The sequence below is a fragment of the Apaloderma vittatum genome, unplaced genomic scaffold (genome assembly GCF_000703405.1).
Source record: "Apaloderma vittatum isolate BGI_N311 unplaced genomic scaffold, ASM70340v1 scaffold15864, whole genome shotgun sequence".
Taxonomy (NCBI): domain Eukaryota; kingdom Metazoa; phylum Chordata; class Aves; order Trogoniformes; family Trogonidae; genus Apaloderma; species Apaloderma vittatum.
The window spans coordinates 21,280-47,053 of NW_009713367.1; the positions used below are offsets into that span (position 1 = coordinate 21,280).

The 25,774-nt window shown below is 47.4% G+C and overlaps 1 protein-coding gene across 1 annotated transcript in view; it reads left to right on the forward strand.

Annotated features, from left to right (window-relative positions):
* The window catches only part of GALNS (galactosamine (N-acetyl)-6-sulfatase), a 45,183-nt gene extending 20,678 nt beyond the window's left edge, over nucleotides 1-24,505 (forward strand). The window contains exons 11-13 of the mRNA XM_009868353.1: nucleotides 8,647-8,768; nucleotides 21,117-21,234; nucleotides 24,419-24,505. Of these exons, the coding sequence (XP_009866655.1) occupies nucleotides 8,647-8,768; nucleotides 21,117-21,234; nucleotides 24,419-24,505 (327 nt within the window). The remainder of the gene's footprint in view (nucleotides 1-8,646; nucleotides 8,769-21,116; nucleotides 21,235-24,418) is intronic.
* The last annotated feature ends 1,269 nt before the right edge of the window (nucleotides 24,506-25,774 follow it).

The window sequence follows — 25,774 nt, forward strand, 5'->3', positions numbered from 1 at the left end:
CCCACCCCCTAAGGGCCGAAGTTCGGGCGGGCTAGGGGGCGGCTGCCACCGATTTCCCCCATCATTAACCCATGATAACCCATTAACAGAAAGCACCTGCCCCTGGAGCTACAGGAAGAGAAAATATCTTCCAACTGGTTTCAACAGATGAAAATAGAATTACACATTTTTGGTTACATATTGTAACCCAAGACAGTTCTCCTGGGGGAAAAGAACGTTTGGAAGCAGTGCAGAATAACCCTCTCAAGCAGAGTTTTAAATCGCCGTGCAAGTGCAAGCCAGCCTTTTATTCACAGCGTCTGCAAGAGCTCCCAGGTCTGCTGCAAAATCTGAGTGTCACAGCACCCCTCTGCCAAAACCAGAGAGGAGAATGAGTGAAAGTCTTGAGCTGTTGTGAGCAGCTCTCCCTTTAATCACCACTTAATGCCCCTTAATATTAAGCTTCTTTCCCTGCGGAGTTCTGAGCTTTCATGTGTGCCCTCACGGCGTTCGGTGTCCAATGCCAAAATCATCATGTGTCTCGCAATGTCTGGTACAAAAGACCTGTTGCCCTGAACATCCCTGCATCAGGGCTGGATGTGTCATTGGGTTTGTTTGGTTGGTTTTTTTATCTGAAAGGGCAAAGGAAAGCTGTAGGAACTGCACAAGGGAAAGAACAGCAGTTGTTGAAAACAGAATATGTGTTTTACCTATTATCAGCACTTTTGTGAGCCCGTATCACAGTACAAGGTATTTCACATTTAATTTGCCAAATAGGCACGGCTTTTGTAATTTCCTGGCTGATCTTCTCCCAAGTGGATGTTAAGCACTATTATTTTTCTTGTGTATCTTTCTTGCCTCAGACTTGGGTACAGAACTCTGGGGCATGTCTTGAATGGCAGGTTCACACACGTGCCTTGCTGATTATACCTTTGGACATGAACTAAATGCATTATGGCACAGCTCTCAGCAATTTTGACAGCAGGCTGGTATTGGGGAGGGAATGTTTGTATGATTATTTTTTTTTTAACGTCGTTTTATTTTATTTTTTTTTTAACTTATGGTGGGTCCTCAAGGCATCGCAGGTGCAGAAATAAGAGCTGATGACATTTGTGGATATAAAAGTGCCTGGTTTCTTTCATTCAGATGTCCTGGGGGGTAGAAGGAAACGGCAGCTCCAAGGGAGTCATTTACATTCAGGGCTGTAAATACGTGCGTTTGTCTTTTTAAGACTGGAACGCTCCAGGAGTCGAAGTTTCTGTTAGTGAGAAGGAGAGTCGGCTCCAGAAATGCATCGCATGCTCTGCCTCGACGCTAATTCTTACACAACTAAAATGAGATAATGTCTAGGCTAGGGTGCAAATAAAACCGCGAGTAAAATCACGCGTGTCCCGACGTGGAGCTTTTTCCCTGTGTGAGAGACGCCCGGAGCTTGTGTGTATGGGCTCAGAGGTGAGCTTTGCCCAGGTGCCTGGAAGATAATGCCACATGTGAGTAATTGCTCTCTGTTGTAATATAAGCAGATACGCACACTTACAGCCCGAGCTGGGAAATAAATAAGCGTCTGCATTGATGTCAGCTTGTTTGTGCACATCTGAGTATGTCTGTAGCCATGATAATGGGGGCCAGTTACTCATTTCAGAGGCTCTCCTCCCGTGAGCCGTGGCAGTTGTGCAATTAAGGAATATTTATTTCTTTCTAAGTCTTTGTTTAACTCCTGTCGGATAAAAGTCGGCAATTATGCCGTACGTCGGAGAGACGATTGAAAAATCCGCCTGCTTTCCCGCAGCTCGTATCACATGTGGTTGATGTGGGTAAAATTGGAGCGCATTAGTGGACAGCCTCGCCATTAACAACACGCGGAGGAAGCTGGGGCTGAAATTGGTTCCAATTCTCCCCGTGCCCTCGAGCCATTAATTACAAGCCTCGCAAGTTTAAAAAATAGAAAGAAAGCGGAATGAAGAGCAGTTCCACCGTTCCCAATCCTGGGGTTTAGGAGTTTTGAAATCTCACCTTATGATACAGTCGCCCCTTTCAGTGCCTGGTGTTCTCAGCTGTGTTGATGTTGGCCTGCAGTTCTAAAAAGGCCAATTTGTTTGCTAATTATATTTGAAAATCGCATTTAAATACACGCGCGTGTGTGGCATTCGGAATTTGGGCTGTTGGCAGGTTTGCTGTTCGATGAGTTTGATTTGCCATCCAAGTAGAACTTCAGCGAACGAGACCTTGCTAATTGTATGATCTTTAGCCCGGGCCCTTAACTTGTTGTGAATCCAGTGTGATGATTTATTAAACTTTCAAATATGTAGCTCTCTTGTGTCTGCGGGTCCAAACTCAGACTTGGAATAAACAAATGTATCCGGTTGGCATGTCATCTGTTCGAAAGGGAGCTGAAGTTGGCCAGGTGTCTGCAAATTTTTGAGAGGTTTGTTTTATGGGTAGTTGACTATCTCATTATTTTGACAGATCCGTGGCACGTTTTAGCCAAACCTCCTTTCGCTTTCAGAATTCCCTTGTTAATTGACAGTGTGGGAAATCATTGATACAGAAAACGCACTGTTTTTAATCCGCGCTTGGTGCGTTTTTGTTTTGACTTTTAGATGAGATTATACCATGAAAGCAGCCAGAACCACGTTTTCGTGGTGATACTGGAAAATGTGAAAAGGGTGCACGTCCTGGATTTGGTCAGGTCTACCACGTCTTTCAGGACTATCTAGAAAGAACATGTGCAATTTTGCCCTCTAACCTGGAGACCTATGCGTTTGAATGTGATGCGAGTTAGTTGAGTATTAAAGTATGTATCCACAAATAAAAATGTACCAGAGAGAAGCAGCTTACGAAAAGTAAAGCCGAGGAGAGCAGACTGGGGATGTGAACGTTTCTCTCCATGTGGCGCTTGGAATATTTACGCTGGAAGGATCTTGCACGAGCAGGATGCAGGTTTGCAGTCGTCTTGGACTCCCAGCCTTACTGATCTGCATCTTTTGCTTTGGGACCTGGGGTTAAAATTCTGTCATCTTTTGCAAAGATGAAGGGCGCTGTCCTGCCCTTCCTATTTTTTGTTTGTTGATTTGGTTTTTAACCCTCAAGCGTTTTCTTTTCTAGCTCGACTCCTCTCATAAACTCTCATAGTCTTTCTCTATGGTGTTTTATCTGCTGGATTAACTTGATTTACTCTGGTAACTTACATTCTTGAGTGGTTCGTCTCTTGAAAGAGACTTATTCCTCAATGGGAACAAGTGAGAGTAAGCATTCTGTGGGACGCTGTTCCTGTAGGTTGCTTAGGTTGCTTATTTGGGTCTTAACTTTATCTGTTTTCCATCTCTTGTTTAGATAGTTTGACATCTCTGACATTTAAGAGATGATAAATGGGACCAAGGTAGATGAAAGGAAACTTTACTTTGAAAAATATATTTTTCAAGAGGAAAGATTTTTAAATAGTTTGGTAGAGGGAAAGAAATCTTTCCCCTGCACAAGGCTTGAGTCCCTGTTACTCTAGGGCTGGTGGATGTCGGCAAATAAGCTCTTCCACCGTCTTCAATCGCCTTTCTTCTTGCAGCAAACAGCAGTGATTAAACCAGCCACGTGTGGTGTGTTGGGGCAGAAGTAAGAACTAAGGATAAACCTGAGAAGCTCCCTCTCTTCTATGACACAAGACGCAGGACTTTTACTGGAAGTCTGTAAAATGCTGGTCTTGTTGCTCTCATCATCCATCCTTTTAGCCTGCAAGTCGTGCTGGTTCGTTACCAAATTTGAATTGGATTGCAGAGCCCGTGACAAATACTGCGTGCAAACTCGGCGTCTCTGTTTTATTGCTGCTGGTGCCCACAGCCATGCTGCTGGGTGGCACAGCTTCCCTTTCCTAAAATACGCATTCTGTGCATTGTTCAGAGTCATTTTGTGAACTGGATTGAAGAGAGAGGCACATTTCGTCTCCCTTATTTGGAAGGAGAGGTCTGAAAGGGGAAAACTGGATATTCTCTATGGATTTATCTAAGTAGCCAGCAAGTCCTTTAGGAATTGCCTAATTTAATGCTATGTGGAGGAAGCAGGAGTATCAGCTAGCAGGAGAAAGAAATTTCTTTCTCTCTGCCTGCCACAGCAACTGTCCAGCAGTGAGTAGTTCTTGTGCCCTCCAGGAGCAGTGATACAAGAAGGGGGGGAAAAAAAAAACAATTAAGAAAAAAAATGTGGAAAATGCCCTTTGGTTCACTGGAGAGTGGCTGATAACATCAACCTTTCTGCTGGCAGCTTAGTATCTTGTTAGTAGCCTTCAGTGGTTTTTCACGAGAGCTCCTGTGTCTTTAAATAGTCGGTGGAGGTGCCTGCCAGAAGACCCCATTGTTTTAATGTAAAATGCCAACGGGTTTGCGGTGTCTCTGATTGCCCTTCTCCTCAACGTGAAGGGATCGATAAAGCCTTTTCTGCAAGGGGGATGTGAAGTCAAGTAGAACCTCACAAATAATGACATTTGATTTCGGTCCTCTGAGCGTATGAGCTCGCCATTGATCGCTTCTGCTCGAGAGCCGCTGGAGGCTCACCGACCTGCCCGTCTGCTGGGGGCTCTTCCAGACAGTTAACACATTAGAAGCAATTTTTGTTCAGCGGGGTTGAAGCTTGGCGGCCATACTTTCGGGCATCTGGTCATTCAGAGGTCCAGTTTGGGAGGTTTTCGCTGGGAATCGCCGGGGAAGTGAGAACAGCCGCATACCCGTTCTGTGACAAACAGCAAGAAGCGATATTCCCAGCTTTAATAAACTGCTTTTCTTTTTCTCCTCCCGATACTAAATACAGTTTTGCTGCTCTGCGTTTTTTCGTAGTGGAACGAGGAGACATGACCAGAAGACCCCAGATTTGCGATCAAAATCTACAGCCACTTGTCAAGTCGGAGGGCTCTGGGGTAGTGCCAGGGTTAGGAATTGCCAGAGGGCTTACGTTAACACAAGTGGTGATTCCATCGCTTGGCCGAGAGCCCAAACTGGCAACCGCCTGTATTTGTCTCATGTCTATATTGACACAGCATCTGTGGTCCATTTGCTCTGGAAATTAAAGCATAAGCTGTGCAACCAGTAGCTGCTAGGTCTTAGAGACGGGAAAACGGTCCAGGTTCCACGATTGCTGGGGAGAAGGTCGGAAAGACGCGCTCATTGAAAGGTTTACACAACGTGCAGGAAATGTTCGGTGGGTGGTTTTTTTTTTTAAAAAAAAGGGATTGCTGGGATCTCTCCTACAGCAAGCAGGTCCGCGCAGAGCGATGGGGTGTGGGAGCTGAGCTCTCTCTGATTGCCATCTGATGCTCTTTTCCAGGTTCCCTTTAGAAGGCACCGAGCAGATCTTCTGGTTACGCATTCACGCTCTTATAATTGAGGAGAAAAGCTCCCCGAGTTTGCTTAAACACGAGGAGTGACCTTTCTGCTTTGTTTGATCAGCGTTACCTGTAAACATGCAAATTCCCTTGGATTGTGTGCAGAGTTAAATATTAGGGACATGCTTTAACGAGCTATTGATCCCATGCTTATTGGGATTAACAGCCTGACAAAGGAATGGTTTAAAGGAAATAACAGCGGGTGAGGCGTTGGTGGATTTGGCTTTTGTTACCCAGGTGGATAGGGCAGGCTTTGCTCTTCTCTGATGTAACACAGCTTTATTTTTGGGGTGAAGCTGCCATCCCATTGGCGGTGCCGGGGAGCTGAAGCTGATTCCTGGTCGGCGTAACGGGAAGAGCTTCTCTGCGGCTTTTGCTCCAGCTGAGAACCTACCACATTTACATTTATCGTTAAAGCCTGCAGTGGTCTTGGGGTCCATGGAGCACGTTGGCAGCTCAGGCTTTTACAAGGAACAACCGTTTTCTTTAATGATGAGCAAAAATGATCCAAAATGGTGCCGTGATTTAAAACTGTCGTTTAGAAGGGGGTGTCCCCTTCCCCACCAGCCTGCTTGGGGTAGGAGAGCAGAAGGGCAGCTCCTTCTCTCTCATCCACATGGGGTTTTGACTCTGACTTAGAAAACAGAATGGGATGGACTTGGGGAGGATAAGTTAAATATTCTTTCCTGTCAAAGGAACTGAGGACTAGGCTCCTCTGGCTGTATCTGTAGTGTATTACTTACTCTGATGCAGGATGATGCCTGGATCAGGGGGATGAGGATGTAATTTTGCCTCTTATTTTTTCGCTCGTTTGTTGATGAGCAGGTGGAAAAAATATTTTAAGCTCCCTCTGTAGGTTGGATATTGGCAGCCACACCATAAGTAAAAATAATAATAGTCGATTTTATTTGTGGAAATAAATCTGAAAGGCCTTAGAAATTTAAAGGGTGGTTTCAGGCACATTTCAAGAGAGTTATTTATCAATGTCAGAAAGCGGTATAGCTGAATTTATTTTTTTTTTACTTTATTTTTTCCCCCACTAGACTACTTTTGAAGAGGGCATTGAGTGCTTAGATTAGAAGGACCTAGAGCTTGTGGCTGGTGGCATCAGGCAAGGTGTCACGGCACTTTCTTTCCTGGGAGGCTCTGGGATGTAGCCTGGTCGGTGTTCTGCAATCTCGGCTACAAGGGCTTTATAAGAAACCAAAGATAAAATGTAAACAGAGCAATGTATAAATAAATACCCAAGAGACTAAAATCTTCTTTCACACGAAAGCATTTGCAGCCGAAGAGCGTTGTACCAATTAGCAGGCTCTTAATTAAATTGCTTGTTTGATTTGCATCCAAATTATAATTTGGATGTTATACAGGCTTTGATACCTTTTCATTAACTGTTCCTTTTGAGGGGAAAAAAAAAAAGAAATCTATTTTTCACCGTGGTTTTCAGAGGCCTGTGGCGTCACAAGTTGGAAAGGTCAATCATTTTTGTATCCATTTAAAGTCCATTATTGGTAGGCCACTACAACCTATCAAGCAACTCTCTTATTTTTCCAGTCAGTGATTCAGGAATCTATAGCTCTGTGCAGATAAATGGGATTTCATGGGCTTCTAAACTTCTTGCTTTATTGAAAAGCAGAATATTAACTGCTCCACTGACCAGCTGTCCATTAAAAACGCGGGATATTTTTAGAAAATTGTTTGCCAATCAAATCCTACCAACATCTGCAGAGAGCCTTTTGCAGGCTGTTTGTTTTATAAGCAAATGCTACAGCTGCTTTCCCACCTCCATTGAAATATTCCCATTTACCTTCTCTCCATGTCTCTGTCCGTGTCTCGGAGCACTTGGAGGTATTGTAAGGAGCGCAGCGGGTCGGCCAGAATTGTAAAACCGAGCTTTAACAAGTCCATTTGGTGCTAGTCCTTGCTGTTTTGCCCTTCAGGGAAACAGCACTTTGCATTTTTTGCCGTTGCCGGGGTTTAAATGGGTTCTCCTTGCCCCGGGGACAGCAGGCTGGGCGACTCCCAGTCCTTTTTCCCTTCCTATCCAGTGCCCCTACTGGGAAAATCCCAACTTCCAACCCCTGTCTGTTAGTGACGGGAATGTCTCCAGAGTTAATACAGTTTTTCAGGCCCGCTGTCATTCCTAGGTGAGCGCCTCCAGACCAGCTTGCTCTGAATCAGATTGACAAAGGCACCTGTTTTCTTAAAAGTAACTGGATTTGCTTCGTTCTTTGGCAAAACATCCGTCAGGTCTGGTGTGAGATGCCGGCAAGCGGAGTTTTCAGGGAGGCTGACAGGTGCCCGTTGCCTGCCAGGGTGATGCGACTTGGTTTGGCTCGATGTTTCCCCTGAGACCGTTGAGAACTGCCAAGTGATCCCATCCTCTCTGTGTGCTTCAAAATAGCCACAAAAACCAAAGAGAGAAGGCGCTTTTCATGTGCGGACTTCTTATGGTTAAACGGTGTCACCGCTTTGTCTTTCATTTTGCCGTTTCATTTGAATGAATATTTCATAAAGATTGCTTTTTTTATAAGGCAAAAATGTAAGGCTTGCTTCAGCTTTTATGTCAGTGCAGTGCCAGCGTTGTCACCTTGCTTTACCTCATCGGATCGGAATCGGTTTTGCAGACTGAAGTGGACTCATGGTTTAAAATAATTCCAGGGTTTGTGGCTATATTGAAACAAGGCACTGAATCATAGAATTGTAGAATGTTGGGGGTTGGAAGGGACCTCTAGAGACCATCCAGTCCAACCCCCCTGCCAGAGCAGGGTCACCCAGAGCAGCCACACAGGAACGCGTCCAGGTGGGTTTGAAAGTCTCCAGAGCAGGAGACTCCACACCCTCTCTGGGCAGCCTGGGCCAGGGCTCCATTACTCTCACAGCAAAGAAGTTTCTCCTCGTGTTGAGGCCGAACCTCCTCTGTTCTAGCTCACACCCATTATTCCTTGTCCTATTGCTGGGCACCACCAAAAAGAGACTGGCACCTTCCTCTTGACACCCACTCCTCAGATATTTCTCTACGTTAATAAGGTCCCCTCTCAGCCGTCTCCTTCTAAGACTAAACAGCCCCAGGTCTCTCAGTCTCTCTTCACAGGAGAGATGTTCAAGTCCCTTGATCATCAGCCTCTGTTGGACGCTCTCCAGTAGATCCCTGTCTCTCTTGAACTGGGAGCCCAAAACTGGACACAGGATTCCAGAATTTGAAGAAATTTTTCTTATTTTCTTTCACAAGTGGCATCGGCTAAAATTTTGCTCCCTCCTCTGCTTCCTCCTTGATGATGTCTGTCTCCTCTTTGTCACAGGGCATCGATTTCTGTCCCGGGCAGAACGTCTCTGGAGTGACAACACATACACAGGAGGAGCACACGACCCTGCCGCTGCTTTTCCACCTGGGGAGGGACCCCGGAGAGAAGTACCCATTAAGGTAAGCCAGGTGATGAAGGTGTGAAAACTCTCGGTGCTGTCAGCGTACGCTTTCTAGAATTCATTTGCCTTGGTAGCTGTTTCCTTGCAGTCTGCTTGCAAACTGTCCCAGAAGGCCGTTACTGGTGAGAGTGGTAAAAAGAAAGGAACAAACCTTTGTTTTCAAATGATTGGGTTAGACGGATGTGTGCGTGGCCGTGGTTCAACTCATCGGTCTGACAGAGAGGGCAAAGGACTGAGCACAGGGCAGCTGGGGCGAGAACCGGTGGTGCTGGGGAGTGTGTGCATCAGACCACTGATTCTCTGTGAGTTTTGGGGGCTGGGAAAGAGATGTCTTTGCATACTGTGCGCTGATTTTCCTCTGTGCGTTGGAATCTGTGGAAGGCAAACCTGTGGTAACCTTCCAATCTCCTAGCCCCTGCTAAAGGAGCTTCTCCAAAGGACTTTCTGCCCAATCCTTTTCCATCCGTGCGCTCTCCTGGCACTCTCAATCTACTTTCCTGTAAGCCTACAATTGTAACATTTATCTCTGGCACACACCATGCCCTGAGAGATTTCTGTGAGGATTTATGTAGTCATCAGCCAGCACAGTCCACGTATAAACCTCTGGAAAAATGCTCCAAAGGTATCCCCCGCTCCCTCCCTCCTTCCTTCTACTGCCTGAGTTTTGCCCTGCAGCAAAACGAGGGACATGCAGCCTCATCCCTCACCAGTGGCTCTGACTCAGAGAATGTGGAAATAAATAAAGAGAAAGCTACTGGCTACTGTGACCGCCTGCACAGAAATGGTTTTGTGCAGCAGCTTTAACTGTGAGATGTTTTCTGAGCTGACAGGACTGCAATTACTCAACTGTTTTAAATAATTGAGTGGATACGCTCACTCCATTACTTGCAAAAGAAGCCTGTGCTGTCCAGTAAGTGTTTTCACTGGAGAGAGAAAGGGAGGAACAATATTTTCACTTCCCTCTCACTTAACAGATGAGCACCCTAGAGGTGCTTTACACAATGTATAAAGCTCTTCAGAAGCCCGGCGCGTTCGCTCTCGCTTTCTCTTGCATTTCAGTGCTAATGAATAAAGCAAGTCTGCAGCTCTTGTATTTTTTTAAATTCAGCTCAGTGAAACGACGCTGCTGGGTTGAGATTCGAGATGAGGCTGTGCCCTGTTTGGTTTAACAACTAATTTCATTATAGGAAGATGAGTGGATAGAAATGACTTCTTTTTCAAAAAAAATCAAATGGGTAGCATTAAGTGAGCTGTAATTTGCTTGCTGTTTGTGTTTCTTCTGAATTTGAGGGAAAGGGAGGGGGGCTCTTCCCTAAGAGGTGCTTGCAGGACCCCTGTTTCCCTGTTATTTCGGTGTTCCTTACCACTGCCAGGGATTGAGCATTGAAATAATTTCCAGTGTTACATCTGCAATCATTTCTCGTGCAGTTCCATTGATTTTTGGACATTCACAAGCTGTTGCTTTGACTGAATTTTATGGCAAGATTATGACATGATTATGGAAAGCTGTGATGTTGTTTAATGTGCAGACCCTAAGAGAAAGTGGATCTTCCTTCCTGCGGCACGTTCTGCCGCTATTGTCTCCTCTCTGGTCACAATGGAAAACTCACGGGAAGTGGGTCTTCTATATCGAATGTGGTAATTAAATTATCCTCATTTGTGGAGCTGTTACTGTTGTGTATTTTTATTTAGCTTAATTACCCCCCTTGGCAGACAGCCTGTTGGGAGTCCCGACACTTAATGTTTCTCAGAAGGGAATCCAGCAGCCTCCTCCAAGCGTGCATCTGTCTGTCCCTACCCGCTGGGTGTGCTCCCGGCGCTTCTGCTCCAGCCTGAGGTTTGTGAGTGTTTGTGTGTGTGTGTCTGTGCGTGTGTTCACAGTCCCGGTTGGCCACGCTCTTCTTTTCGTCCCCTTGCAGCCCCGAAGGAACCGTGTGTATCACAGAGCTCTTGCACCGGCTTGGCTCCTCTGGTGCATCATTATGTCGCCAAAGCATTTAGAAAAATCACATCGAGCCCCTGATTTATTGGTACCTTTCCCTCTTTTATGACATTTGATTTTACCGCTTTGCAGTGTTAAATCTCTACTGGGTTTTATTCGTTTCTCTGCGGCTGTGAAGGAGCAGCCTGGCACGCCGATTCCCTGTTCTCTCTGCCTGCTTTTGCTCATTTTTTTGATTTCATTTATTCCTTATTTTAGCGCCGCCATTTCTTCTCCCAAAAATAGTAATAATCTGTCCGATCTCCTGATTTGCATTAGCTTGGAGTGGGGTCACACGTAAAACCACCTGTCAGAGGTTTCATCGCTGCGCCTGAAGGCCGGGCATCACACACACCTATGGAGAGGTTTGCTGCTTAGATATTTGTGCTCCTTCAGGGATCCTCGGGGATCTAGGAGCCAGGGCATCCTAAAAATCAGTCGGCTCAGTCAGCTGCGGTGACGCTCTTGACTCACAGGGCGCTAATGCTCAGGCAGCCTCATCTGAAATGTCTTTGGGTCATGACACAAGGTACTGCGTGACGCTAAGAGGTTTCTCTGAGGCTGTGATTTCAGTTCATCTCACAACACGGGGATTAACCTTTGCAATCTTCACTGGAGAGCTGGCGGCTGCAGGGATCACTGACGATGCAATTCCTTGAAGATCTGGAGGCAGCGCATGAAGTTTTCGGTTCCCTGGGTTTCATGCTGAAGGAGGACAAGTCCTGCCTCTTCCTGCCGCAGTTCGCTGGATTTCCTGGAGCCTGCCTGGAAACAATATCAGCAAAAGCTTGCCTCCCGCAGGAGCACTTTTCATGCAGTGGAAAAACTGGTCAGGCAATGACAGGCGGGTCCTGTCATCATGTTGAGGACACGTCTGGCAGTTCTGAGCCATATGGCACCCGGCGCTTACGTTCCCTTTCATGTGCGGCTGCGCGTGCATCTCTACCCACGCCTGACTCTAGGAACGGACCCTCCTGACAGGGTTGTGACTGTTTCTTCCTGCTCTCACCCCTCTGGTTTTGGCTGAACCACCTCCTGCACCCCAGCTTCTGCCACGGGACACGGTTGTGTTTAATGCCTTCACCTTGCAAGATAAATACTGACTTTTCTCAGTCTGGAATTCCACCCCAGCAACCCAGCTCCACACAGACCAGCCTTTGCATTTTGTTAGCCCGTGTCAAACGCGCGTCCTGAGCTCTCCCACTGCCTGAGCTTGCCCAGGTGATGGCATGTTTCTGTTTAACATCTTTATTGGTGATCTTGGTGACTTACTGTCTTCAGTAAGTTTGCAGACAACACCAAGTTAGGTGGGAGTGTTGATCTGCATGAGGGTAGGGAGGCCCTGCAGAGGCTTGGATAGTTTGGGCCAGTGTTAACGCTTCAACAAAGCCAAGTGCCAGGTCCTGCCCTTGGGCCACAACAGCCCCATGCAACGCCAAGAAGGCCAACAGCATCCTGGCTGGTGTTAGAAATAGTGTGACCAGCAGGAGCAGGGAGGGGATTGTCCCCCTGTGCTCGGCACTGGGGAGGCCACACCTGGAGTGTTGTGTCCAGTTTGGGGCACCTCAATCCAAGAGAGATCTCGAGGGGCTGGAGCGAGTGCAGAGCAGGGCAACAGAGCTGGGGAAGGGCCTGGAGAATAAATCTTACGAAGAGTGACTGCAGGAGCTGGGGCTGTTGAGTGTGAAGCAGAGGAGGCTGAGGGGAGCCCTCCTCACTTTCTGCAGGTTGGTGCTGGTCTCTTCTCATGGGTAATTAGTGATAGAAAAAGAGGGAATGGCTTCAAACGGCAACAGGAGAAGATTAGACTGGAAATTAGGAAAAAATTTTCCCAGCAAGAGCAGTCAAAGCTTGGCAGAGGCTGCCCAGGGAGGAGATGGAGTCCCCACCCCTGGAGGTGTTTAAAGGTTGTTGAGATGTGGGGCTGGGGGAGATGGTTTAGGGGTGAGCTTGGCAGAGCTGGGTTAATGATTGGACCCGATGATCCCAGGGGGCTTTTCCAACCTGAATGATCCTGTGATTCTACGATTCTGTATTTATACCAGCCCATCAACAAACTGGAAGGAGCAAGATCCCTGTCTTGTACTTGACCTTCAGGACTGACAGGCTCAGCATCAGATGCATCCACTACCAAGCTCTTATCCCTTTCTCTCCTGGAAAGAGGAGGACTCTACAGAGAACTGCAGGACCCTGGGATCCTAGTGTTGGGAGAAGCTTGGCGCTGTAAGACAAGCTCCATATTTAGATGGGTGCAGGCTGAGAAAGGGCATGAACATGCCTGCAGGTACTGACGACAAAATTGACATCTGGAGAGGTGCCTGTAACAAGAACACCTGCAATTCCAGGGTATATATGGGCTATATATTACCAAAAAAAAGTGTGATTATGGGTAAATAATCTTTCTCTTGGTTGCCAAAAATGGCAATGGAACTTCACTTCTATACGTAAGAGTTCCCTTGTTGCCTGGTCCGTGCGTAAAGTGAACCATTTGTATCTTTCGTCATCCGACTCGATCCATGTAGGCTGTGAGGTGGAAGATATCTCTATTTTTCTTACTGCTTCCAACTTTAAAATAGAAATAAGATGGTGCTTTAGGCAGCGCACAAAGCGGAAGCTTTTCTCTAAGTCTCGGCGGTGTTTTGTGTCCTCCCTAGATGCAACAACTTGGGATTTTTTTGCTTCGTATCAAAACACTCAAACGGCGGGGTGCTCTTGTTACTAAACTTATTGGAAGGCAGAACTAAAAGATCTGACAGGATTTTGTTCTTTACTAAATTCTCTTCTATTTGGGGTATTGTGTGTCCGTGAAGCCTGACATAGGGAGCACGTTTCTCCGTTCAAACAGTACGCGACAAATTCAGGAAAGTTATTGGTAACATCTTCACATCTAGAAGTCAATTTTATTACCCGAGTCACGGTTTGCTGTTTATACACCCCTTTACTAAAATACTTCATTGCCAGTCAGGAAGAAACAGATAATAATATATAGCAAAAACTGGCACAGCTTAAAACACAATTAACAAAATACTTAATGCAGACTGAAGTAGAAAAAGTGTTTTGAGTCAGGCTCCAGAGCCCCCAAAAGAACTGATAACCGAAATCTCTGCAGTTCTGTTGGTTTGAGCCAGAGGTGCAAAAGTCTTAATAACAAGTAGAGCAGGCTCATGCCTCGTTGATACTCCAGGTTAGGAGCGGCTTGGTTGGAGTGATTAGTTCAAAACTGAGTTTGCTAAATTTTTGAATGTCAAAATGCCTCTGTTTTACTTAGGGCAATAGATTTTACTGTTATGGAAAAAAATGGAAGTGATGAGGCTTTTGGTTGATGAATGTAATGATTTTAGAACACATTAATTAACAAGAGAGCTCGCAAGTGCCTATTTGGAGCAGATGGAAAATCCAGGAAATCATCAGAGAGGTAATTGCACTGGTTGCGGAGCCAGAAAAGAAGGGAAGAAGCTCCTGCCGGGAAGCTCAAGGGGAAAGGATCTGATAGAAAAGTTGCCAGTCTCACCTTACTGATCAGGTCAAAAACCTCGCTGTCAGGAAAAGAAAGAAGTATATAAGGAGTCAGAATCTCGTGCAAGGGAGATGCTGGCTCTTCTCAGAAATAGGAGGTGGTACCAGAGGAACAGTAGAACTGTGAAATCGTGGGGAACTGGGGATAAAGAGCTTAGAGATGCCAAGATCAAACACTGAGCAGGGGCTGGGTGCAGAAGGGTCATCAGGAGAACGCACGCCGGGTATGACAGCTGGCACACAGCCAGCTCTGGATAGAAGAGAGCTGGAAAAAAACTTATATCTGTGGAGGACACCTAGCCTGGGGACTCAGAACAGAAGCAAACTTATTTTGATCGATACCTGCTTTTCACCCAGTGCGGGATCAGCTCTCTGTGTTGTGGCGCAACCCGTCTGATCAACCTGTAACTCGTGCTTAATGGTGGCAGACCAGCAGGCTGAAGGTATTTTAACGAGTAACTGCCTAGACTGGGATGGTGTATGAAAAAGAACATTGAAGTGCAAAGCCGTATGAAGCCAGTTTCACAAACGCAAAAGGCAGTTTGGAGTGGACATCGTCTCCTTCAGAGGCAGGTCCAGGCAGCGCTTAGAGCCTTGAGAAAGTAGTCTGAAGAACCTATCACTTAATTATGATTCAGAAATACCTCTGAAGCAACTAGTGGGAGGATTAAGATGGATAGTCATTATTTTCTGTCGCCTGTGCATGCAGAGACTAAGGCTGTATGCAGTCGCTCCGTCCACCTTTACAGAATCATAGATTCTGTCGGGGAATCTTAAGATTTCTCCGTCTGCCTTTATCCCTCTGCCATTTCAACACTCTTGTCGCTCGCAATGAAATCCCACAGAAAGGCAGGAGTCTCGAAGCTTGAAGAGTTACAATTTCCGTGCAAATAGGTCACCAGGTAAAGGATCGACACGATCACATCTTCTTAGAATCATAGAATCCTAGAACAATTCAGGTTGGAAAAGCCCCTTGGGATCGTTGAGTCCAACCATTAACCCTACACTACAAGTTCACCCTTAAACCATCTCACCCAACACCCCATCTAAGCGACACTTGAGCACATCCAGGGATGGCGACTCAACCCCCTCCCCAGGCAGTCTGTTCCAGGGTCTGATCACTCTTTCTGTGAAGAATTTCTTCCTCGTGTCCAGCCTAAACCTGCCCTGTTGCACCTTGCTGCAAAGGACGCTGTGTTACAGAATCCGTGCAGGTGAGAGGCATCGTCAGTCCCCCAAAGTATTCGTGTGGTCACACGCTTCTGGGAGTGTTTGCATCTGGGACCCCCAGATGCTGCTGGACCAGAGAGGTGAATTCTTCCTTTTGGTCTTCTCTTTGATTCTATGTTGTGCTTTTTTTTCCCTTTTGGCCTCGTGACTTGCCATCTCTCTGTACCAAAGCCCCAAACCAGTCGTCTGCCTTACATATTCTGCAGGCTTTAAATGGCGAAGAAAGATAATAAAAAAGAGGAACCAGAAAGACTGAATAATAGGACAAGATCAAGACTTGGATACTACAGGGCTGAGCAGCCTCAAAGTGCTAGAGCAGATAAAATCAAATTACCTGAATCTGGATGTATTTCACAATTTAAAATAACATTTTTAATTCAAATCATTCCAGGGGAGAAGGAAGTGAAGCACACAAATCGTTAGGCAAGTTTTATGCTCTTCCCATAATTTCACGGGCGTCTGGTAAAACACGCTGTAAATCTGAAAGCTGCTGTTGAGAGCCCACGGTCAGGTTTTGGTGACAGAATCCCCGTTTTGTTACATTCCTCTCGATAATAGCGTGGTCCTGTCTCTCCCCGGACAGACGTACTGCGCTGTGCCTGTGTATCAATAGTCAGGATGAGGTATAAAAGATCGAGCTCTAGATTTAGGAAAAAAAAATGCTGAAGGTGCTCCTTAGTTGGCTCCGGTTCCGATCCATTTGTGGGTGTATTTGTGGCGGTAGAGGATCGTCCTCTCCCTTACAGCCCCGGCTGCTGACAGACCATGAGATTAAACCGAAGCTGTAACGCCGAAAGCAGCTTCTTCCCATCCTGAATTTCCGTGTAGGGCACGGTGGGGTTAACAGCGGGGCGCTGGAGGTGTTTGGGGAGGGAGGGGATGGGAACAGCTTGCCTAGGCACAATTACACTAAATGAAGGAAGCCCGGGCCACACCTGTGCCTGGGACCCCAGCTCCGCAATCCGGCCCTGATTGGATCTCCAGAGACTTCCCGGAGGTAAAGTGTCAATTAGTGTAATGACCCTGGACTTTGTCCACTCAGTTCTGAGCGTGGAATAATTTCGTGGACGCTGGGGGATGTCTTTTAGCAAACTCCTCACAACACCACCTGCTCACCCTCTCATTCTTCCAGTGCTATTCCCAGCTCTCCTTCTGCAAGATTGTTGAGCTAGAATACAAAATGCAGCACACCCTGCGGGCAGCGAGGGCATCTTCATCTGGATCTTCACACAGACAATAGTGCCCAAACACCTGTATAGATAATATAATCTCTGGGTTTTTTTGGAACAGAGAATGGAGCAAACCCAGCCCTTACAGCCCAGCCCTGTACATCCATTCAGGGAAGTGATGGGATTCAACATAAGAGGTTCTCAGGTCCATAAACAACTGATTACCATGACGCAATTATCCCTATCTTAGATACAGATTAAAGGCATTCTTCTCTTACAGATTTTGTCTCAAAATGCCCTTCTTGTAGAGGGCTGCAGACAGTCTTAACCTGCCCGGAGGCGATCAGTAAATACTTTACAAATCACTGGGTCTTGGTGCACTTTACGGAGCTGAACAGGTCGGTAGGAGCAAAACCATGAGGAACAGGCATCAAGGTGAGGCCAAGGGAAGGAAAACCCACCACCAGTGTGGCTTTGTCTCAGTGGGTGACTCCAGTTTGGGGTGAATGCCGGCCCCGGGGCTGGTGTCGTCTTGAATGGAGGGTTGATAAACCTCTGGTTGATCCTCTGGATGAGGAATGTTTAATTGAGGCATCTGAAGACGATCTGTGAAGATCTGCCAGCGTGGAAGGCCACCTTCCAGCACTTGGAGGCCGTCACGGGCGAGTACGTCAACGCAAGGAAGAAGACGGCTGGGATTGGATACGTTTTAAACTAGCGTCAACAGGTTTAGCCAGTTTAAGAGCGTGTTAAGCCCTACTGAGTCAAGGTTTATAGGTTAGCGGGATGGCTCGGAGCGTAATCTCTACACTTTCTTTAGCTTGATCCAGCTTTGTGCTTTTGTACGTGCCAAGCCGCTTCCGTCGTGCTTTGGGGGGAGGCGTGAAGCCTTTGCTAAACACTGAAATAATCTGAAAGTGTCGAAGCTGCAGGGGGGAGCGGTTTGGAAACACCAGGAGCTGAGGTTAGGCCAAGATTTCTTGTCGCTGCTGAGCTCTCTGAAAAAAAGCCGGGAGTGCCCTGAACATGGGAGTTAAAGCGAGAAGATGATTTAAATGCCTCAAGTCTACTTTGTTGTACTGCGGCATTCACATGTCTTAGGTTGCTAATGAGCAACAATGCTGTGGATAAACGTAGTAGTTAAGATTATAGCAAAAAAGATGTATTTTTTTTTCCTCGCTGCAACAGGACTGGCGTATTTGGAGCAAAAAGCAGCAGTCGTGACAACATATTGTTTGTCTTTCATCCAGAGCACAGCTGTGTTTTCTGCTGGTCTGTCCAGATTATAGCTAATTTGGAATCCTACGTATGAAAAGCCATTTCAACGGGTGAAATTGGGCTATCTCTTTAGCACTTAAATATTTGCGAAGATGCTGTGGAGCTTAATTAGTTAGCAGCAATATTTTATCTTACGAGTCCACTTCCAAAAGAAGATCTTAAATGCTGGAGAGATGACACAAGTGTGTGACAGAAATAAACACATTAAATAGCTGCAAGAGCAGCAGGAGGAGGCATTAAATGATTCGACATCTAGAGTACCTGTTAGGCTCTAACAATTGATTAAAATATGTATTAATTCATATTAATCCTTCATATGAGGATCTTAATAAAGTGTGATTAGCTCGAGCTTGGAAGAGCTTTCAAATCCTGGCACAATAGCTGCATTAGAATTCTAAAACACGAAATGCACGTGTCTCCCCAAACCGCGTTTCATCTCCGTTCCCATCGCTGCAGCACAGAGGCTTTAAAATGTTGCTGGTTCCTTCGTTTCACCCAGTTTCCAGCTCAAATGTGCAACAGGCTGTGTTGCATCCCTGGTACTTGCTGGCGTTTTTAGGCAGAGTCCCTCGGTGCGTTGGGCTCCGCAGTCTTTTCTCTCCACGCGCAGCCTCTCCCGCGTTCGCTGTCCTCTGCACGTCGGCACAGGTTGGCTTTAAACCCTCTCCACCTCTTTTAAAAATCTGCTTTGACTTTTCTTTTTGTTATTATCATTGATTTTTTTTCCAAGCGTGCTGCCGGATTGGCAATCCTCTGCGCTTGAAACGCGGCCAGAAGGCTTCCAGATAAAAATCTTGCCAAACTGAAAGGCCCCTCCTGCCGCTGGGATGCGATGACCGGCAGCTGAGCTGAGCGGTTGCTGCCTTGAGTCTCCTCCTCATCAGGGTGTGAGTCAGAAATTATCTTTGGCAGCTCCCCAACTTCGGCCCGTTCCTCTGCTTTCATCCATTTTTTGGGGCATCGCAGGGGTAAGAAACCGGTTGCTCTGAGAGTGAAAGGTGGGATGCTTTACGGAGAGGAGCGAGCAAATTTGGGAGCTTCTCAAGGATGGCCTCAAGTTCAGGGTGGTCCTTATGGGTGGTCCCGATGACAGCCTCTCCACCAGGATGCAGCTAAGCCGGGCATGAGAGCCACAGATCAGTTTGCTCGATCTCGTCGTTTCAAATTCCCTTCCGGTTCTCTATCAGCAAAGCTCAGGCCCATCCCCACAATCAGCTTCTCTCTGGCCGGCTGCCGAGATGCGATATTTATAGGGTTTACTGGAAACTGTTGGCACATTACTGGGCTTCAAAATGTGATTGTTTTTCAAAGAAGGAAATTAGCTGGAGCGCGGGGCTGGTGGCCAACTTGGGCTGTAAGCAACGGGAGCCCGAGGTCAGGACGAGGCTGCGTTGTTTCTTTTATCTTCAGAAGCAATTTGCCACTCTCTGTTTTTGAAGTGACTCTTAACACGATGGACAGCATGAGATCATTGGGTGGCAATCCTCTGCGTTAGAAATACTTGAAGGATTACTGACGTGCAACCTGAACCACTTAAACAAGTACCTGCTGGAGTAATTGGGTGGATAAAAATCCAGTAATTTATAACCCAATGTGAGGGCTTGAGCATGACAGGTGGGTCCCAGCTTGGAATAATAAAGCTGTGATGGAAGAATGTAGATGGGGCAGAACCTCGGGGTGGGTGTTGCGAAACTGAGGAGGTATTCTTGTCTTGGACAAGTCACTTGTATTCTTCTTCTCCATCTTCCTGTTTGCGTAATATTAGTCCGTCTTACCTGGTGAAGTTTTACTAGCCAGTGGTTGTAGTTGAAACCCTTAGCTTGAGAACGCTCTTGAAAAACAGAAGTGTTGACATTACCTTTGTTAACCTCCGCGTGACGCACGCGCTCTGGAAAAGCGCTTGAAAGAGCAGAGGATGGACGTGCAGAGAGCGGGGTGACCTCTCAGGTGACACCCTGGCAGATCGCCTCAGTGAACTTGTTTATGTACTACCGTGTCTGGTGAGGTGTTTGCCCTGTGTCTAGGAAGCCTCCCTTGATAATCCTTTAAGGCACGGCTTAAGGACAACCCCAGAAACCCCCTTCTTCATACACGCCACCTCTCACCCTTGGGAACCAACTCAGGCTTGCAGCGTACGTGCCCGACTACAAAGCAACTGGTTTGGGGCCATGGGGATGAGCAGTTTGCAAATTTGAAGACCCCGTGCTGAGTGACGATCTGTCCTGTGCTGCTTTGCTGGGGAGGACAGACCATCAGCCGTCCTCACCACCCAAAGCAGAGCATCTCGGGCCTGCAGCCTCCAGCCCCAGCCAGGCTGGACTCTGTCAGCCCAGATGTTACACAGAATCACAGAATCATTCAGGTTGGAAAAGACCCTTGGAATCGTCAGGTCCAACCACTAACCCAGCTCTGCCAAGCTCACCCCTAAACCATCTCCCCCAACCCCACATCTCAACGGCCTTTAAACACCTCCAGGGGTGGGGACTCCACCTCCTCCCTGGGCAGCCTCTGCCAAGCTCTGGCTGCTCTTGCTGGGAAAAGATTTCCCTGTTGTCCAGTGTGACCCTGCCCTGGGGCAGTTTGCAGCCGTTCCCTCTGGTTCTGTCGCTCATTCCCCGTGAGAAGAGCCCAGCCCCAACCTCTCCACCCCGTCCTGTCAGGCAGCTGCAGAGAGTGAGGAGGGCTCCCCTCAGCCTCCTCTGCTTCACACCCAACAGCCCCAGCTCCTGCAGTAGCTTTTCACAGGATTTATTCTCCAGGTCCTTCCCCAGCTCTGTTGCCCTGCTCTGCACTCGCTCCAGCCCCTCGAGATCTCTCAGATTTGCCCAGGCTCTTCTTTTCCAGGCTGGGGGGGATCACACTGCGCCCAGGACTGTCCTGGTGGGGGACGAGGGCTCCTGCTGGTCACACTATTTCTAACACCAGCCAGGATGCTGTTGGCCTTCTTGGGCACCTGGGCATGCTGCTGGCTCATCTTCAGCCACTTGTCAGTTTGGGTTTCGTTCCCCTATGGACTCATGAGCAATTAGTGGCACCTGCATGTTTAGGTACTCTTCTCTTTTGCTACAGCCCAGGAAAAGTCTTCTGACCCAGCTTAGTGGTGAGGACACTGGAATGAAGCCCCACTAATAATGTCTGTGGTTTGTTGTTTGCTTTTTTTCTCATGTACTAGATTTGCCAGCGATGAATACCAAACAGTTATGGAGCGAATCTCCATCGTTGTCCAGCAGCACAAAGCGACCCTGGTGCCAGGCGAGCCACAGCTTAACGTGTGCGACAGGGCCGTCATGGTGAGTCCTGAAAGCATGAGCACGTTTGAGAATCCTTGGCTTAAAATACATTGGGTAAAGGCTTCAAAATGTCACTTAACGCTGGGAAGGGATGGAGAAGAGAGGCACGCTCGCCCGTCGGGCTGTTCCACAGAGGAGAGGGCTGCTTGTTACCTGTGGAACGCAGCGGCGTAGGAAGGCTGGTACCAAGTGATGAGGGTTAGGTCTGCCAACAGGCTGTGATAAACTCTGTAGCTTCCTCCCTTCCTTCCTTTGAGAAATGGCAGCCCCTACAGTCGTAGACACTTCTTCCCGATCGCCTTCTGCAAATCTTGAAAGTCGTCCATGTTTTGAGCCTGACTTTTCCGAAGCCTTTATGACTTAAGACATGACAAACATTTTCAGTTCTGTTTTCTGTTGCGTGCTGGAAAGTTACAGTTTGGCTTTCCTGTCAAATGCTGCTTGCTTTAGTGAGAACCCGGGAAAGAGACTGGGTGGTTTGTAGGAGGTAAAGTTGTCAGATGACAAGAGTGTGTGTAGTCTAAGGGGATGTGCCTGTAGACTGACACAAAATAGTAACAGGCAAAATCTTTCTGATGCTGAAATAATCTTCTGAAACAAACAGTCAGTACTTGCTGCTCAGGATCTATCTCCAGACGGACAGAGAACTACAAAACGCGGAGCCGTGTCTCCTTTGTGAGGACACAAGGATCTTTTTTAGCTTTGTCACACGTGACAAAGCTTTTGGATGTGAAGTAGGAAAAAGATTTGCAGGACCATTGTTTCTGTGTTGTTTTCTTTCATTATTCAACTTTTCCCTTAACACACACTGTTCTCTGCTCCCCTGGGACCTTTGGGGTTCAGGCACTCTCCCCAGTGCCTGGCTGCTGCCAGAGACCTTCACTGGAAAGGCATTTCTTCTGTGCTAATTCCAACTCCAAAACCGACTCAAATAGGAGGCACACTCCGCTGCGGGGTGTGTTTAGGTGCTGTGAAAACATCTGGTAGCCCTGTTTGTCAACAAACACTATCTTTGGGTTGCCTAACAAAAAAACCAGCTGGAGCTGGAGGCTCCGTCCTTCATCCCATAGCCCAGCCGTCTCTTCGGGGCTACTGTGAGTCGGTCTCCTCCTGAGCATGCTTTGTTCTATCTCAAGTCGGGCGGTTTTGCAGACTGTGGGCTGCCGCTTCTGTTTTGGCAACGTCCAGGGCTTGGCCAAGCCCGGTGATGCCCGCCTAGTCTGTAAGCAGAGGCAGCGAATGATTCCCCCAACGCCTGGCCGAGCTCAAACCAGATCGTTGAGGCTGTCTGAAGCAGAAAGTGCCCCCCGGTGGGCTGGGGGCTATGCTAATCCCAAGAGAAAAATATTCAAACCAGTGTGAGTTTGCTGTTCTGTGTAAACTCCTCGCTGGCTAATTACACACAAAACTGAACTAAACTGGCGCCAAATTGCCTTTATGAAGAGAACCAAATCTTCTTTGGACGAGGGGTTGATTAGACCCTAAATCTCTCTTTAGGGGATGCTGGGAGATAAATAGCATCTACTGAGACCATGCCCAACATTGTCTCCCAAATTCTGCCACCCGTTTCTTTGATATGTGCATTTAATATCCTTTCTGGGTCAGAGGAGAAGAATTGTCTTGACTCATCCACGAGCAAAGCAGATGGATCGTTTTGTAGCTACTGCAGGCTTGGGATTGATGTAAGCGCAGCAGCCTCGGCCCTTCTGAGCAGGGGAAGTGTTTGCTGGCCCATCTGTGGTGAATCCCACCAGCAGCGCAGCTGAAGCTCCGGCGGAGCCAGCTCTGCTGTGTTTTCCTCCGGGGGAAGCGTAGGAGAAATTGCTCGGCGCAGGGGAGCCGCGCTGGCTTCAACTCCGTGTTTGACTCGTGGCACACATGGTGTCCTCGGCTCTTACAGCACCGATCCAAGAAAGGCGACTTGGACTGCGAGACTGAAGCAGATACAATTTGATTTTCGGTGTTTTTTTGGGGGAAGTTTTGTTGTTTGGTTGTTGTTTTTTATTTAAGAACAGAGGATTCATTTGTTTCTTTGCATCTGAAATTTCCAGCGGTGGTTGCGCGTTTTAAAATCAAGAAGCACTTCTCGAAGAAAGAGTTAATTGTTCTTAAACCGTCTGGAGCCCTTGGTGCCTCCTGCCAAAGCTCCCCTCTGTTGGCTGCTCCTTCTGCAGAGATAGCTGGTGTCTCACTGCCATCTGTTGTCAGCTCGGTGGAATAGAAACCTACTCTGGCTTTTTTTTTTTTCTAGGCTTCAGCTTTTCTTTCCCTCCGTAGGAAATTTAATTCCAAGAAAACATAAAGGACTTGGAGGATAAAAATGAGTTAAACGAAAGGTCGAAGCTGAAGGTCTGACCTTTAGGAGGTGATGGCAGGAATCTTTCATGCGTGGATAGACCTTGAAGAAAGAGTGAGGATGAGCGCAGATTTCTGAAGGCAGAATGGGAATTGTAACCGGCTATTCGCGTTCCTGCGGACCCGAATTTTAAGTGGGCAGAACCCCAGTGAAATTGGAAAAGGTCTTTTATCCAAATCCCTTCTGTCATTAATCCCTTTGGAAGCTGGGTTTCCTCGCTGACGTTGTTTCTCTGTTGCACACACGCTGGAGAAAGGTAGTTCAAGAAACACGCGAAAGAGGGAGGCAAATAGTTTTGGTCTGCGAGTGGTAGTCTCGTAAATGCCTCCTACTCCATCTGTTCATGAATTCATCCATCAAAATGCTCATAAAAATAGCAGCATTCTTATCTCTCTCACACCCTTGGCCTTCTGTTGCTTTTTGCTCGTCTCTTCAAGAAAACACGTGGATGTCTTAGTGCCAAGAATGATAACCCTTTTCTAGATCCCAGGAAAATCGGGGGGTTCACCTCATGGTCTGCTCACTCCGTGCTGCTACAGGAAACAGAGGAAAGTTGCCAGAGTCCCGGCAGGCTGAGTTTGTACAGGAGAGACTGTTGTATCCCGGAAAAGGGGAAGAAGGATTTGTAGTCTTTCTGAAAGTTGGGGTTTTTTTTGGAGTTGCGAAGTTGATGAGCCCAGGAGCATCAGCTGCAAGAGGAGTTACATTTCTCAAGCAGGATCTAAGAGCGTCTTTGTGAGAATCGAAAAGAGTTGGTTAGGGTACAGGGCTTAGCAGATACTTGGTATGAATCATCTTTCTGTGTATTTCCTGTTTGTTTTTTAACAGAACTGGTCTCCTCCGGGCTGCGAGAAGCTAGGGAAGTGCCTGAAACCACCCGAATCTGATCCTAAGAAGTGCTTTTGGCCTCACTGATCTTCTCCACAGCCCTTGGGCTTCACAGAAAGCTACAACCAGCCGGACACACAGTTTACAAAGCATGTCTTCTCATGTTGGCACTCCTGTTTACACAGGAAGGGTGTGATGGGTGTGTGATATCATCATTTGCTCTTCCAAAGGGGCCAATGTTTATATTGCTCCTGCTCAGGGTTTAGCCTGTACTCTCCTGTTGGCTTAGTTGTTTCCCTAAATGGTAACTTTTCGAGTGTTTCAACTCTCAAAGCTCTCTGGACAACCACAGCTCTGCCATCACCTCAGAAATGCCACGGATGCACCTTTCCTCTCGCTCCTTCCACCCAACCAGCTCCCTCAAATCGTGGCTTGTTCGGATGCCTCCGGCAGCAGCCATGGGGGACTGCTCAGGAAACTTAGAGCCGCCAGCAAACCCTGCCCAAGCCGCCCTTGTTTTGTTTGCCTTGTAACTTGTTGGTTTAACATTTGATTTCCTTTGTGGAACGCTTTGGACACTGGCTTGTTTTTCCTGCCTTCCCAAACTCACGAGTGCTGGGTGCAGCCGTACAGCCCAGGCTGCTGCTGCGCGTCGCTGGGTGCAGACAAGTGCTCCCTCCTCTTCCTGATGAAGGGGCTGGCTTCAGGGAGGGCACCCTGCCTTCCCTCCATCTGTAGCTGCAAACACTTCCGAGGTAATGGTATAAAGAAATTTGAAGATAGTGTAATTATTGCCTTATTGCTGGTGTGCAGGACGTTCGTGGGGAGCTGGGGATCAGTTGTTCATCTAAGGGGTTTTCTTCATTTCAAAAAATCTGTGTCCAAATACGGTTTAAGTCGTGCTTCTCGTCTCATGATCTGAGCCCAGCCAACTGCAGGCTCAAAAATGCCCGTTTACATCAGCTGTTAACTCTTGACCCTGTTTGCAGCGTACGCTCTCTGAGGAATTCTCCTTGTGCAAACTTTCCACGGCCTGGGTGTAGCACTTCTCTAAACAGAGTTCATGGTAAATGCCGAGCCCGCGCATAATTTCATGTTGCAAATCAGCTGCTTTTGAGCCTGTTCCGCGCCCTTCGCTCTTGCGAATAAACGTGTCTCGAACGAAAACTGAGCAAGGTTACTCTGGGGCTTCAGGAGCCACCCCAAATGTGCTCTTTGCACCACCAACGCCTCTGCTTCCACTCCTCCGGTGATTTATACGGTACCCATGCCCTCTTTGCGTGGTGTTGTGCTGCCTCAGGGAAAAATCGAGGTGTCCTGTACCCATAAATATGTCTGCTTTCTTCCCAAGGAAGG